The 14480-nt window shown below is 41.1% G+C and overlaps 1 protein-coding gene across 2 annotated transcripts in view; it reads right to left on the minus strand.

The window, feature by feature from the left end:
* sema5a (sema domain, seven thrombospondin repeats (type 1 and type 1-like), transmembrane domain (TM) and short cytoplasmic domain, (semaphorin) 5A) overlaps positions 1–14480 on the minus strand; it is a 186454-nt gene that overhangs the window by 83810 nt on the left and 88164 nt on the right. For both annotated transcript variants that reach the window (XR_004502365.2, XM_033639177.2), the window contains exons 6-8: positions 12447–12545; positions 3885–4098; positions 376–661 (exon numbers count right to left, since the gene is read on the minus strand). Coding sequence is in view for 1 of the 2 variants with exons in the window: in XM_033639177.2 (XP_033495068.1) it covers positions 376–661; positions 3885–4098; positions 12447–12545 (599 nt within the window). In the remaining variant the exon portion in view is untranslated. The remainder of the gene's footprint in view (positions 1–375; positions 662–3884; positions 4099–12446; positions 12546–14480) is intronic.

Raw genomic sequence — 14480 nt, forward strand, 5'->3', positions numbered from 1 at the left:
GCTTGGCTAGTGAGACTTTAGAACCAGCCATTGCTGGTAAGATTCAAAATTTAGAGGAAAACACACTAGACCATAGGCGTATGAAACACAAAATGTTTAAGCTTTTTTTTCATTTAGCGTATAAGCTACACATTTTTGCAATTGGCGAATGTAAGAATCCCATTAGGCCTACACAATGACAAATGAAAATCAAATGTTAAAAGAAAACGTTATTCATTTCCATATAATCTTTTAAGCCACAGTGTGAAGAGGAGCTACAGAGCCGCAGGTTGCCTACCCCTGGACTAAAGTCATTGAATTTGTAACTCATGTCTCACTCCAGTCAACGTCAGGTGAAACGAGTCAACACTTCTAGTAAAATCTCATGTTACTCACACATTGGTAGTGAAAATGCCGTAGAGCAGCTCCAGCTCCGGCAGGTAAAACGTTCCCTGCAGCTCATTGTAGTTGAAGGGGATTTCTCCCGGTCGGGAGCAGTTAAGCCTGGCCTTCATGAAGGTAGTCCACGTGTCCTCCAGGAGGAAGCGTCCGCCAATGTCATTCTTACATACACGCCCTGCACGGGAAAATACCGTCCGGCCACAGTCATGCTCCACTGCGTTTTCCCGGAAGAAGAAGTAGGTGAAGTTGCCAATATCGTAGGAGGAGACGAAGTTTGGTTCTGTTGAAGGAGAGGTGGCAAGAGACGAGGAAAATGAGTGGGAGTAAGAAGATATAAAAAAGAAAAAAATGAAGAAAGCAAAGAGAAAGATGAAGTGCAGAGAGAGGAAGAAGAAATGCCGCAAGAACAATATTTAAGGCTGTGGGAGTAAGAGGGAGTGGGAGAGCGAATGGGTATGTGTTATGACTGATTGACTCACCGTGTGTGTGTGTGTGTGTGAGCGTGAGGCCCACACAACAGCAGGTGATCAGGATTAATAACTACAGGCCATGTTATTAATGGTGCTGTGTTGTAATAAGAAAACTCATTTTTCACTCCCCAAACCTAAAGGTTAGGATGAGAAATGACCAAAACAGGTGTAGCATAATAGCTCTCTCCCTATCTGGAACATGCGACCTCCACGACACTGTCACAGCTAGAGCGTTCGTCTTTATGTATGACATTATTGGATCTAAACCGCACACTTTATTCTCGCTGACAGTGATTTAATTCACCTTTAAATGAAAGTGTCCCCCCCTTTCCTCTTCATTTCAACCCTCTTCTCCTCTGCACCTTTGGAGGGCAGTGCAGGGGGAGACAGAGGGAAAAAAAAATCAATTCGCCATAAAATTAGTTATTAAACTTTTTCCCAGAAGGTTGCTCCAAAGCAATGTATGTGGTGGCTTTTAATTTATTTTTTCAATTTAGCTTAAATGTGAATCAGATAAAAGTCACTTGCTGACAAGATACTGATTGACCTGCTCCTCTGTAGGCTGGACACTTTAAGCCGTCTGAAGTTCTCCAGTCGGCACTGAGGAGCATTGTGCTTGAAGTGTGTTTGAGCTTTCAGGGAAAAAAGATATTGATTTCTGATGATTTCACAATTTCACACTCCTCAAAGAAAGGGTGAGATAGACATAAAGATTTTCTAGTTGCTTAGTAACTTTGGAAATAATTGTTTTACTGATAAAATGCAACAGAATAATTACAGGGAGAGCATCTTCTTTTTCAGCATTCTCTAAACGACTTTGAACACACAGTGGTGATTCGAGGAGGAGTACAACCCTTCGACCAAGAGAGACAGATTCCTACTTAAATGTTAGATAAGCATCTGCAATGCTAAAGGACTGAACACTGAATCTCTACAAGCTGCAAAGCTGATGTTCGATAGTTGTGACGGGGTTGAGTTGAGTCGAAGTTCTGCGTTTGTTTGACCCATCCATCCACCCCACCACCTCCCTACATGGACTTCAACTCTTATAGAACCTTTTAGGGCCGACTTCACAATGACGTCAGTTTGTTAGCTGGAGGCAAAACACAACTCTCCACCACAGGGCTGTAGGCTACATAGGAGTCTCAAAATGAACAGAAGAAGTCATTGCTCAAAACTTAAATTTTATCACATACCAGCTGCCACTGTCTGTCAACAAAAACAAACTGTGGTTAAATGTGATAAGACCAAAGGACTGGACGGAGGCGATCATCAAAAATGCTCACATGTGCAGCGCACACTTCATTTCAGGTTAGGTTACTGTTGTAGGGATGAATAACCTTATGTGTATTAAGGATTATCATGTCCACCTCATCAGAAACTGAAGAGGTATTAAGAGGAATATTGGACTTCTCATAACGCTAACTTTTTAGCGCATTAGCTAACGTTAGCTTCGATAGCAAAACAAACTGGAGGAAACCGTTCAAGTGTCATCTTCCTTTGTAAGATTGGCACAGTAATCAACCACAAAGCTTCCTGTGACATCATCCATCCACTGAGTGAGAGCATACAGGTCGGCCAGTCTGGTCCTGTTGGTCAGTGTTTACTTATTCAAGTAACACTTGCAGTCCTAGAGAGTGAGTGACGTGACATGGTGCGTTCATAAAGTCAGTCTGGCGCTCTACAATAAAATGAGAGCCCTGTTGGTCGAAGAAACGGAGCATAATATTTCTATATGTATTAATGAACGGTTAAGTTCATCACATATTCACTCTGCTCGGCACTCTGCCACTCTGAGAGTACGGTGCTCTGTATAACCAAACGATTATTACAACATTCAGACAGCGCTCGGAATTTACAAACGGTCCAGTTAGTGCGCTCCGACACTTTTTCTGAATCAACCCCTCATATCATCTTCCTCCATTGTCTAAAACAAGCCAACAGAACTTGCTAGCTAGCTTTAGCTAATGTCTGTGGAGAATTGTTTTGCCTTCAGCTAAGCCCCGCCCACCAAAAAACATCATACTGTTTGCTAACTGTAAAAGGGACTGTGCTACATTACCTGATTTCCTCCTTTGCTACCGTCAGTGATGGGCAGTGTTTTAATTAAATGTATTCAAACTATGTATTTAATTACTTTTGAGTATTTTGTTATTAATATTTTTACTGGACAGAAAAAATAAGATGTAATTTGTAACAAAAATACTTTAAGAGGTTTCATTTGTGTATTTAAAATACTTTGAATAGATTGTTGATTATTTAGATTATTCAAATAAATTATTTTATACGTCATTTTATCCTCAGATAAGATTTTTTTTAATCTCCAGTCTTAAACTGTAGAAGAAAAACTGTACAACAACTTGCAAGTGAATCACGTTGGCATGTCCTGTCGGGCGCAGCCATGCGAACATTGTGAACCAACGTATTTAATTTGTGTTCCTCTGGACTACTGTTTCGTGTCTTTTGCACTTGTTGGATAGTGTGCTTGAAAAGTTGGAGATCTTAAAATTTGTACTTTCTCCACTGCACTCATATTTATTGCTTATGAAAAAAGCATCTGCTAAATGCCTGGTCTTATTTTCATCTGAAAGAACTACTGGATCACCGTGTTCCGTTCCTCTAGTTGCATTTGAGCTGGCTGTTGACTCAGTCAGTCAGTGGTTGCTTTGACTGACAGAAACCACCCAGCACGAAACCCTTGAAATTAGCAGCCTGCCATTTCCAAGACATCCTGATTTGCCATTTCAGATCTACGATGTGGCAAATTAGCAGAGCTCATCTTTTCGATGTCGACGAGTTAAGGTCAGACCCACATTGAGGCTACTGATTACCTTAAATGTGATTTGATAAGCGAGGACTTGTAATTTGTGACGAGATACTATTTGATGTATTTGTGCCCGTGTCTGGCTCCCGTCATATGACTGACAGCCTGCAGTGCACAGCATAAGTATACAAGCAGTGAATGAGAACAGCCTGAACAGTAACATCTCTATCTACTGATTATCTGGACCACAAACTTTGGCAGCCCCGTACCGTTCAGCCACTTGGAGTTGTACTGGGCAGTGCGCAGTGGTGGCAGGCCGCCCAGGCTGCGGTAGATAGCGGGGTCTCGCCCGGAGAAGTCCATGGCCGTGGCAGCGTAAAGCTCCCCGCTGGAGGTGATGAGGGCGGTGGAGTTGTGGAGGGGGTTGTAGGGACACCGAGCCATCCCACTGATCTGATCATGGATCTCTGTCAAATTTGTCAGCTGTGGAACAAAAAGAAGAGGATGAGACAGGAGCAAAAGTAGAAGAGGAAAAATAAGCTTTGGCTGTGAGCACTGCCTCGTCTGATTTTGATTATTTGCAGGAGCATCCCTTGAATTAAAAAACAGAACCGATAAGATGCATTTTCCTTTTTTTTTTTTTTTTTTGTTAAATAATGGATCGTTGTTATAAAAAAAAACCTGCATTAAAAATATAGGACAGCGTATCAAAGGGCAACATTAACATGCAAACCGAAGAGGTCTGGTTATGTTTTGTTTGTTCCTGCCAATATGTAAATGCTGCAGACTAAAAAAAAAAAAAAAAAAAGAAAAAAATACTCCATCTCATTATGTTTTGTTTGGTTTACATCTACAGTCAAACACACACAACAATATATATGAGCAAAACCTTCAGGAGCAGCAAACATAATCAGAGAACACATTTAGAATCATTAGCAGCCGAAAACACACAAACAGAGCAGCTGCCTTAAGTCCAGTGTTAAGAAGCTGGCTGTCAAGAAAGCAATAAAATGACTAAAACAGGCTTCTTAAATCAACTTACTGTTGGCTGCAGTGTTTTCTTGGTTTAGTTTCTGATGTGTCTACAGAACAAGCAGCTGTTTGTCTGCTTATAACATTATTATACCACATCTTTAAGAAGCCTCTCTCCGGGTTCAAAAGAGGCTTGATGTGAGATGCAGTCTTCTATGCGTTCTGCCTTTGAATATGAGGCCAAATCCAACTCTCCGCTTTTTAAAAATACTTTACAGCATGACCCTGGCTTAGCCCTGACACACTGCGCTGGTTTTCTAGCCATAGCTCAGTGACTCAGCCTTGAATACCAAAAAGGAGTTACGCATTTTTTAAATCCGAGATGTAATTATATTTTATGGCGCAAAAGTAAATACGGTATACGAGGATTAGCTCATGGTTCATGCTTCCATCCGAGTTCATCTCAGTTGTGAGGGCACATGCATGACGCAGAGCAAAAAAGATTGCACTAATCTCAGGTTCTGAAATCCACAAATGATAATTAAAGTTATTCCATGTGCAATTACTTTACTATCAATCAGGGCTCCTCCGTGGGTGCAGAGGCCCTCCAGTGACAAGTCTCGAAAGATGACTGAATAATTTGTGGACAGCTCCTCCACTCAGGAGGTGAGACTCCATTCAGCACATGTGTTGGGGGGAACCGGCCACTTCTTTCGCCAATTTCCTGGAGCCGGTCGATTTGGATCAAGGGTCCTGTTAACTCCTGCCACCTCTGCTCCACCCAAACCACAACAAAACAGAGCAGCCCTGTCTGAGCTCTGCCCGCCTCAGATGAAAGCCTGGTATTGACAGGATTTATTCTGCGGGCCGGAATAGCTGTTTTTAGGTCAATTGGGTCATTTAGAGAAACAAAAAGAGGATTGATAAACAGATAGACTGCAGCGCATCCGTTGCATTTCGAGGAAGTGTGGTGAAAGTCGCCTCTATAGTGCACCCAGCAGCTGTGCGAGTGGGACACTGGAGTGACTCTGAATGCCTCTAATAGAGACTTTTTAGAAAGAGACAACTCACAGCGCAGACAGACTGCTGCGAGAGCCAGTTGGGTGCTATGTGTGGTGCTACTGAGACGGCATTGTGGCTGTTGGGTGAATTTTTAACTCCTGACTATGACAGGAAATCTAGCCACAAGCTTTTTCATCGGACCTGCTGCACCAGTGTGTTCACTGATATTCCACTGCGGATGGCTGTAAAATGACACATCCGAGCAGCTGTCGTCTTTCAGCATGCTCATATTAAGCACAAGTTAAAAGAGCATCACTATCATCAATGTTTTTTTTCACAAGATCCACAATCACTGTCTCTTGTCAGTGCAACAATCGCCTAATTAGCTTAGTTCAGCACAAAGACAGGAAACAAGGGGAAACAGTTAGCCTGACTCTGTCCAAAGGTAAAGTAAGTAAGGTAAGTAAATGCACCTACCGGCACTTCTAAAGCTCACCAGTCTTGTTTCTCAAATCCATACAAAAACAAAAGTGTCAAAATGGTAAGTTGGGGTTGCTGGTTGCCTGGCAACCTCATAGTGATGACCTGACTCCAGGATATAATGTGTTTATCAGTGAGCTTTAGAGGTGCTGGTAGGTGGGTTTTCTTATCTTTGGACAGATCCACGCTAGCTGTTTCCCCTGTTTCCAGTCTTTACGTTAAGCTAAGTTAACTGGCTGCTGGCTATAATTCCATATCTAGCATACAGACATTACAGTATTCATATCCTAATCTAACTCTCAGCTTTTTCCTGCAAAGATAATTTTTTTGGTTCCCCTAAAAAGGATTTAGCCAGCACCAAAGGAAAGTCACTGACACCAAAACGATGAAAATTGAGAACAAAAATAGTGAATGAAATCCTCTCTGAAAAGGTTTAATAGCAAATTATCACAAACTGTTGAAGCAGAATTCAAACTTAAATATGACGTTTTTGTCATTCAGCAGTCAATTCTCATCCACAGCCGCTATATTTTACACATTTTAAACAAATACATTCACTACATAAGCCAGCTAAACTGCATTGTTTTGACTGGGCCTGAACGCTCTGCTATGCAGCTAGCGCTAATGGGAGAAGGCCTTCCTGTGATTTCTCTTAAAATAAAAGCTGTTTTGTTTCTGGTGAAAATCTTAGAAACACACCTGCGGCATTTTATTTGCATAACATCCTGCCCCCTGAAACCCTCGCCTAAATCAGGCAGAGTACTTCCTGTAGGTAAAGTACACGTCTGCCATGTCTATCTCCTGATATGTGCTACATATGTGAAAGGGAAACTCCAGAAAATGTGCGGACCTCCCCACACCCCTCTGCCTCAAAATTAATCAATTGGGATTTAATTTCTTTCATTCATTTTCTGTGACCGCTTATCCTGTTGGGGGTCGCAGGGAGCTGGAGCCTATCCCAGCTGACATTGCGTGAGAGGCAGGGTACACCCTGGACAGGTCACCAGACTATCACAGGGCTGACACATAGAGACAGACAACCATTCACACTCACATTCACACCTACGGACAATTTAGAGTCACCAATTAACCTGCATGTCTTTGGACTGTGGGAGGAAGCTGGAGTACCCTGAGAAAACCCACGCTGACACAGGGAGAACATGCAAACTCCACACAGAAGGGTTCCTCTACCCTGGCTTCAAACCAGGAACCTTCTTGCTGTGAGGCGACACTGCAAATCACTGCGCCACGGTGCCGCCGGATTTAATTCACTCAAGCATAACAGACATTTTTTGTTCATGAAATGGTACCACAGACTCTTTTCCTTTCCTGTACATGGACCAATCATGCTGTCATAGTTCCCAGTGAGTTGCTACAGTATAATCATAGAGGGTGTCTACAGATATAACAGACAGAAATTTAAGACTTTTTAAGACCTTTTTATACCACCTTATATGACATTTAAGACAAGACTTGCAATGGAAATACACATTATATATATATATATGTGTGTGTCGAACACTTGTGTAAGTACTCTTTTCATGTAAACACACTGATGTCAGTTCAAAATGAACAGTAAGGGAAAATGACAACAATTCGGTGAGTTTATGTTTGATGTCATTGGGTCTGTCAGGCTGGAGGAAATTTTGCAGTAATGTGACTGAAAATATTTAAGACCTACTGAATCTCAATTGAAGACAATTTAACAATATTCGAGGCCTTTAATTAAGACAATTAAGACTGTTTAAGGACCTGGAGACACCCTGTAATAGCAGTCTTTCCTGTGTATACCAAGACATTGTGTCTATTAGCAGACTATCCCGAGTCACAGTAATTTTACACACTAATAAAGGAATGCATATGGAGTTTACCAGATACGAAATATATGGTTAATATTTTTAAGTGGCACCTGGAATCTTTTTATGAAAATAACATTTTAATTTTGTCCTTATTTTGAATTATTATGTAAACACATTACAAATTTCCTGACAGATAACATACAGTAGTATTTTATTCCTAACTTGTGTTTGTAGACTGCACTTTTTGGTTTCTATGTAAGTAGAAATAAGAAAAAAGAAATTTATTTTTAATTTTAATTGACAAAATATTATATCTGCAAATCTTACTGCATAAATTCAGTAAGACGTAAAAATGATTGAAATGTGCTTTTTTTTTTGGATGACTTTTTTAAAGACATCCTCCTGGCTGCTGTTCTCATTATCCCCATCATCACCGTCATCAGCAGCGGCAGCACGGCTAGAAGTCAGAGAAATTAACAGCTGTTTAATCTATAACCTCAGAGCACTTATTAAACTAATAGAATATTCTGCTGCTCCTCTGTTCATCCATCATGGCTGATAGTAAATCTGTCTGAGTGTGATTCCGTTGCTGTTGCTGTGCCCGACCAGTGTTTCACATTAACGGATGTTCAGTGGGTAAATTTGACAGCGCCTGATGAAATACTGCTATAATAATGTCATGACATTTCAACTATATGTATTTTCACAGCGGTAAACAGTCATTATGAGCCTGTGACCTTTGGGTGCAGTGCTTTTGGACCAAAACAAATGTCATCATAATAGTAAACTCCTGCCGCCTCCTCCTCTGAAATCCCACAGAAGGCGACGCAGATATCTGATATGTTCTAAGGTAAGCACAACAGTCTGACATTTTAAACGTTGCTCTATACTTAACTTCAGTGGGCACTTGTCATTAGCGACAGTACGTGAAAAAGACACTTCAGTTCCCGAGAAACACGGCTATTAGCGCCATACGCTGTTGTAATAAAAATGAAAGGGTAGCAAGTTACCAAGTGGTGGTTAATACACAAAGAAAATCTTGTGTTGCCCTCACTCTTGCAGAAGCCTGATGAAACTCAAAACTGAGGTCTGACTAAACATCCCCTTAAAACATGGGATTAAGAGCTAGATGGAATTTGTTAACGCATGAAAGAAAGAGGAGTAAAAACATTGCACCACACTGGAATTAAATATAGAAGAAGAAAAGGCAACATGATCTGAGACGAAGAATAAGAGCTAACTAACTCCAGTGACTCAGGAAGAAGGGCAAGGCAGCACAGATGAGACGAGGATATATTTACTTGTAGGCCAATGCCATGATTATCAGGAGTAATGAGCTTAAGGCACTATTTTGATTACGACGTTTAACAAGTTTGAGGAAACACAACTTCTTAAATAACCAAGCTTAATAAGATTCATCTTATAATTAGTCTACATCCCTGGCTGCACAACAGAGGAGGCGAGAGCAGCCGCACGCAAGCTAACACAATAAATCCTGTGATATCAAGATCACAGCTCCATCACGTCTTGATTAAATGTGTTGATCAACCTTGGCCTTTCCCACTGACATTGTCAGTTTGATCAATAACACTTCAATTCATATTTGCAAAGTTATCAGGCTCACCCAGCTTGAAATATCACAGTTATTGGAGGATAATGACTTATCGAGATGTGTTCCTGAGATAATATGCGTTCTTATATAGATTCTCAATATGTACTGAGAAACAAATGTGAGACAGCCTATATGCAGTGGTATCATGGAGGGCATACGCAGGAATACATGTTATACCTGCCTGTTTTCTGGCAGTTTACAGTATACCCACCCATCCACCAATAAAACCATTGGAATATGTAGGAGAGTGTACCCACTTCCTTCTCAGTAACCTACCTGTCTACCAAGTAGTACACTCACCTTAACAATGTGCCTATATGACCAAAAACAGCAGTGACAATTATGGATTAGCCTGCTGGTGAATTACACATTAGGCATAGAGGAGAGTATTCAAGTCAGTGAAATGACTCAGTAACATCTGTTCTTCAAGAATATCGAGCCAAGGTTTGCAAAATTAGCTATACAACACCAAAGGGGAGGGGTCTATGTTCTCAAGTTTAATATTCTGTTGACACACACTAACCCTCCTCATGTTTTAGTTTTGTAATAAACTTAAGTGACCCTTAACTTCTTTCCTAATTGGAAATGGCAATATGATTTCCTAACTCTAAAATGTTTCATGATTATTTCTCCTTTTTTTTTACCCCCTTTTATTTGGGTGATTAATTGGATGCTATTATTTATTCTATTTTATTTTATGTCATTTCATCTTTTTTTAATTTTTTTTTTAATATATTTGTTTCCCAAATCTCTTTATTGCAGTTTCCTTTATTTAATTAGTTAATTAATTGGATGATTTTATTTTATTTTACTTTATTTCTTTTTTAAAAAAAAATTTGTTTTAATATATTTGTTTCCCAAATCTCTTTATTGTCATTTCCTTTTTTTAATTGGTTAATTAATTGGATGATATTATTTATTTCATTTTATCTTATTTTATTTTATGTTACTTTATTTTATTTTATCTTAGTTTATTTTGTTTTATTTCTTTTTTAAAATTTTATTTTAATATTTTTGTTTCCCAAATCTCTTTATTGCACTTTCCTTTTTTAATTGGTTAATTAATTGGATGATATTATTTTTATTTTACTTCATTTTATCTTAGTTTATTTTATTTTGTTTTATTTCTTTTTTAAAAAACTTGTTTTAATATAACTGTTTCCCAAATCTCTTTATTACATTTTTGCAGATGTTTAAAAGCATACAAATCATAATATACCCGTGCTAAGGGTCTGTGAGTTATCCCCCATGAGAACCTAACCCAACAACTCAACTAGTAGTTCCCACAGCCCATGACGCACCATGAACTGGAAAAGCACAATAAACAAAACAAAAAACACAACAAAAAGCAAATAAAAAGAAAAGGGGATAAGGAAAGAGCAGGAGCTTTGCTGTCCTCAAAGTCAGGCAGAACTGTCAAGTTAGTTGTGCAATCCAGAGAGGGTCTCCATGTCTTGTTAAAGGTTTTAAGAGAGCCTTTAAGGGAGAATCTAATCTTCTGGGGCGGCAGTAGCTCAGTCCATAGGGACTTGGGTTGGGAACCGGAGGGTCGCCTGTTTGAGTCCCCGTCTGGACCAAAATATGGAGCGTGGACTGGTGGCTGGAGAGGAGCCAGTTCACCTCCTGGGCACTGCCGAGGTGCCCTTGAGCAAGGCACCGAACCCCCCAACCACTCGGGGTGCCTCACCAAGGGCAGCCCCCTCACTCTGAGATCACTCCACTTTGTGCATGTATAGGTCCTGTTTGTGCATGTGTGTGTCTTTCGGACCTGTGTGTAGTTGACAAGCAAGAGTGAAAACATTGAATTTCTGCTCAGGGGGATTAATAAAGTAAAATAAACTTAAAACTATAAAATAAAATAAACGGGGCGGCACGGTGGTGTGGTGGTTAGCACTCTTGCCTCACAGCAAGAGGGTTGCCGGTTCGATCCCGGGTGATAACTCTAAATTGTCCGTAGGTGTGAATGTGAGTGTGAATGGTTGTCTGTCTCTATGTGTCAGCCCTGCGACAGTCTGGCGACCTGTCCAGGGTGTACCCTTCCTCTCACCCGATGTCAGCTGGGATAGGCTCCAGCCCCCCCCGCGACCCTCAAGAGGATGAAGCGGTTAGAAGATGAATGAATGAATAAAATAAACTCAAGTTTGATGTACATTTGGGAGTTGTTCTTCATACAAAAAGAGCAGGCTAACTACTGGGGCCCTGGTAGCTCTCACTGTAGAGCACGTACCATTAAAGCAGAGTCCAGTGAAAGTTCAAGACTCCCAGAGTCATGATTATATCTCTTAACTTATCCTAGCCCATGTCATATTAAGTGAATACAGAGCTGAAGAAAATCTTTCTCAGGTTCACATTATGTACTCTAAAGCTGGGGAACATAGGAGCCTTTGCCATGTTACCATTATGTGCCGTATAGGTCTGGGGAGCATAGAGATGACTAGGCTGAGGCTGTTTCAGTACAAGCTGTAAGGGTATTGAACAGAGAGAGGCTGCCTTTTATTACTCATTAATTTGCCTTTCCATTTATAAGAGGACGAATGTGTTGTTTTTTAATTTTAAAATTATATATTCTTACTTAAATGTTTAATTAGCCATCCTGTTCAGAGTGCTGGCTTGGAAAATGTCAGATAATAAAAAGGGATGAGCACAATGTAGCCTAGTGCAAAGACAGAAAATGCCAAATTCTGGGAAGTATAGCCTTTGTGACATGAATTAAGAGTAAAACAACAGTTAAACCTAAAGTCAGTGTGTTTTATATGAGATAACACTGTAATAACAGCAAACAGCTAGCGGATGAGGTTGCTAGCTGCAGTACTAGCTCAAGCACTGCATTTGGTTTATAGCTGTCCTCAACATTAATATGCATAATGACTTCACTTGAAGAAATAAAGACAATTAGCATTTGTGAGAACCTAGTCAAACAAAAGTAGCATGGTAGAAACAAAGAAAAACTGTGCTGTTGTTTGTACCGTTCGGTTGGTGCAGATGGGTGTGAAGGCGTTGGTTCCACAGGTGAACAGCCTGTTCCCGTTCACCAGCAGCACCCTGATGTAGTTCTGGCACTCCTCCTGAGGAAACACACCAGCAAACAGTTAGCAGCGACGACATTATCTATCCATTGACAAGCAGCAGCATTTAGGCAGAGGGACAAATTACACTTTATGCCAATAAATGAGACAAACACCTGCATCCACGGGAGGGCTACTCTGAAACGTGGCCAAGCTTGACAGAGTCAAATCAAGGCTAATGCCTGCACGGCTTAGTCACGTCACATCTTAATTCAACAGGGACCAGATTTGGAGAGGGATCTGGATGAGGTGGGGAGCAGATAAATGCAGCGGGCGTGGGAGAGGACCACTCAGGATTGGTTTAGAAAATTGCCTCAGCTTTGTTGTGTGGTCAAAAAGTGAAATGAAAGTGTAGCCTCTCATATGCTTCATTAAAGCACGTTTCTTTTTTCGGCTGCTCTCTACATTAATCTATCCAAACCACTTTTCTCTAAATTATGGTGAAGTACACGTTCACCACTCTTTTCTTGGCTTGCTCCTCCTTTGAGGTTTTGGCCCGGGTTTGAAGCAAACCGCTCAGCACTTGGTTAAAAGCACGTGGTGAATAAAGTGGGACAGATGTGGTGAATGATTGATTGAATGATTGATTGCCGCTCATGAACTCTCAACACTGCCGTAAGGCTTTCACGCCGCTTTACTGGGGATTTCCATCAACAAAACTCATAGCAAATGAAACAACAGCAGTCAGTATTCATGTCAGAGAGTGGCATTTGTTTTTGTCCTAGGACAAGGCAATAAACTTATAGCGTCCCCTCCATCTGAAAGGGGCCACGGCTGGGTTGGGACCCTCGTAGAAATTTAAAACCCTGTAAATCTGCTAGGGTCTGAGCCACTCGAGGTGCCCAGGGCGACACCATCTCCCCCTCCTCCCCCTCTCTAGGGTCTGATTTAGGAGTGGAGGGCACTGTAGGAGAGATGGAGAGAGGACGGAGGGGAAGGACTTTTATTCCCCCCTATCAAGATGAAGGTTGACTCATAAAACAACTCGTTTCCTGGTGCTAAGCACAGCCTAAGTATGTGTGTATGTGTTCATGCGTGTGCCTGTTCGAAACAGTGAGTGTGTAGTAAAACTTGTTATGTACGCCTATATATCTGTACTGATTGTACAGCTCGTTGTGTACTGTATATGTGTGCACATGGGTACAGGAGTAGGGGGGTTGGTAGTGAGGGGTCTGCATAATTCAATTCCTCTCTGCAGCTTGTGTCTACGGTAAATAACGGCATATTTAATATTTGCCCGGCTTAACAGTCTTGACTTGTTTACGAAAACTTCCTGACAAATGTTCCACGTCTGTACTGTAATACAGAGGCTGTTATGCTTGGCTCTCGCATTATAAAACAAAACAGAGGCAGCAATCAAGTCCTGTCAAGTCAATTTAACTCTCCTTTCTTCTCCTGGTTGAAATAAATCAAATACACAAGAGAAGAGAGGACGCGTGCAATGGGAAAAAAAAAAATACAATCACTTGTAAATTCACTCAAAGCGCAGGCACGGTATCTGTGTAATAGCTTAAGCGATGGTATATTGCTGCGCGCTGAGCTAGGTAATAAACCATCGAAAGCCCTGTCAACTGCAGGAGAATGAAGTCTTTTAATGCTATTCTTAGTGTACATCACAGGAGCTGATCCTCAGAAGGGAACAGTGAGCAAAACAGTTCGACTCTGGGAGACAGCATCGACTCTCAAGGACTGAGGTAGCTTTGGTCTGTAATTCACAACAGCTATCTTGTGCTGGCCAGCCCGTGCATGCCTATTATGGGTCCCTAACCACCTTTCACAGGAGGATAAATACACAGCGGTGCACACACAGGCAGGGATCAGGGCTGGGCAGTTCACCTTCAAGTGAAGTTCAGCTCTAAACCAGCTGTTTAGACAGGAGTATGCCAGCTAACCACATACAAAAACATATGCTCCTGCACCAAAAGAAACTACAAA

Source organism: Epinephelus lanceolatus, chromosome 20 (genome assembly GCF_041903045.1).
Source record: "Epinephelus lanceolatus isolate andai-2023 chromosome 20, ASM4190304v1, whole genome shotgun sequence".
Taxonomy (NCBI): domain Eukaryota; kingdom Metazoa; phylum Chordata; class Actinopteri; order Perciformes; family Serranidae; genus Epinephelus; species Epinephelus lanceolatus.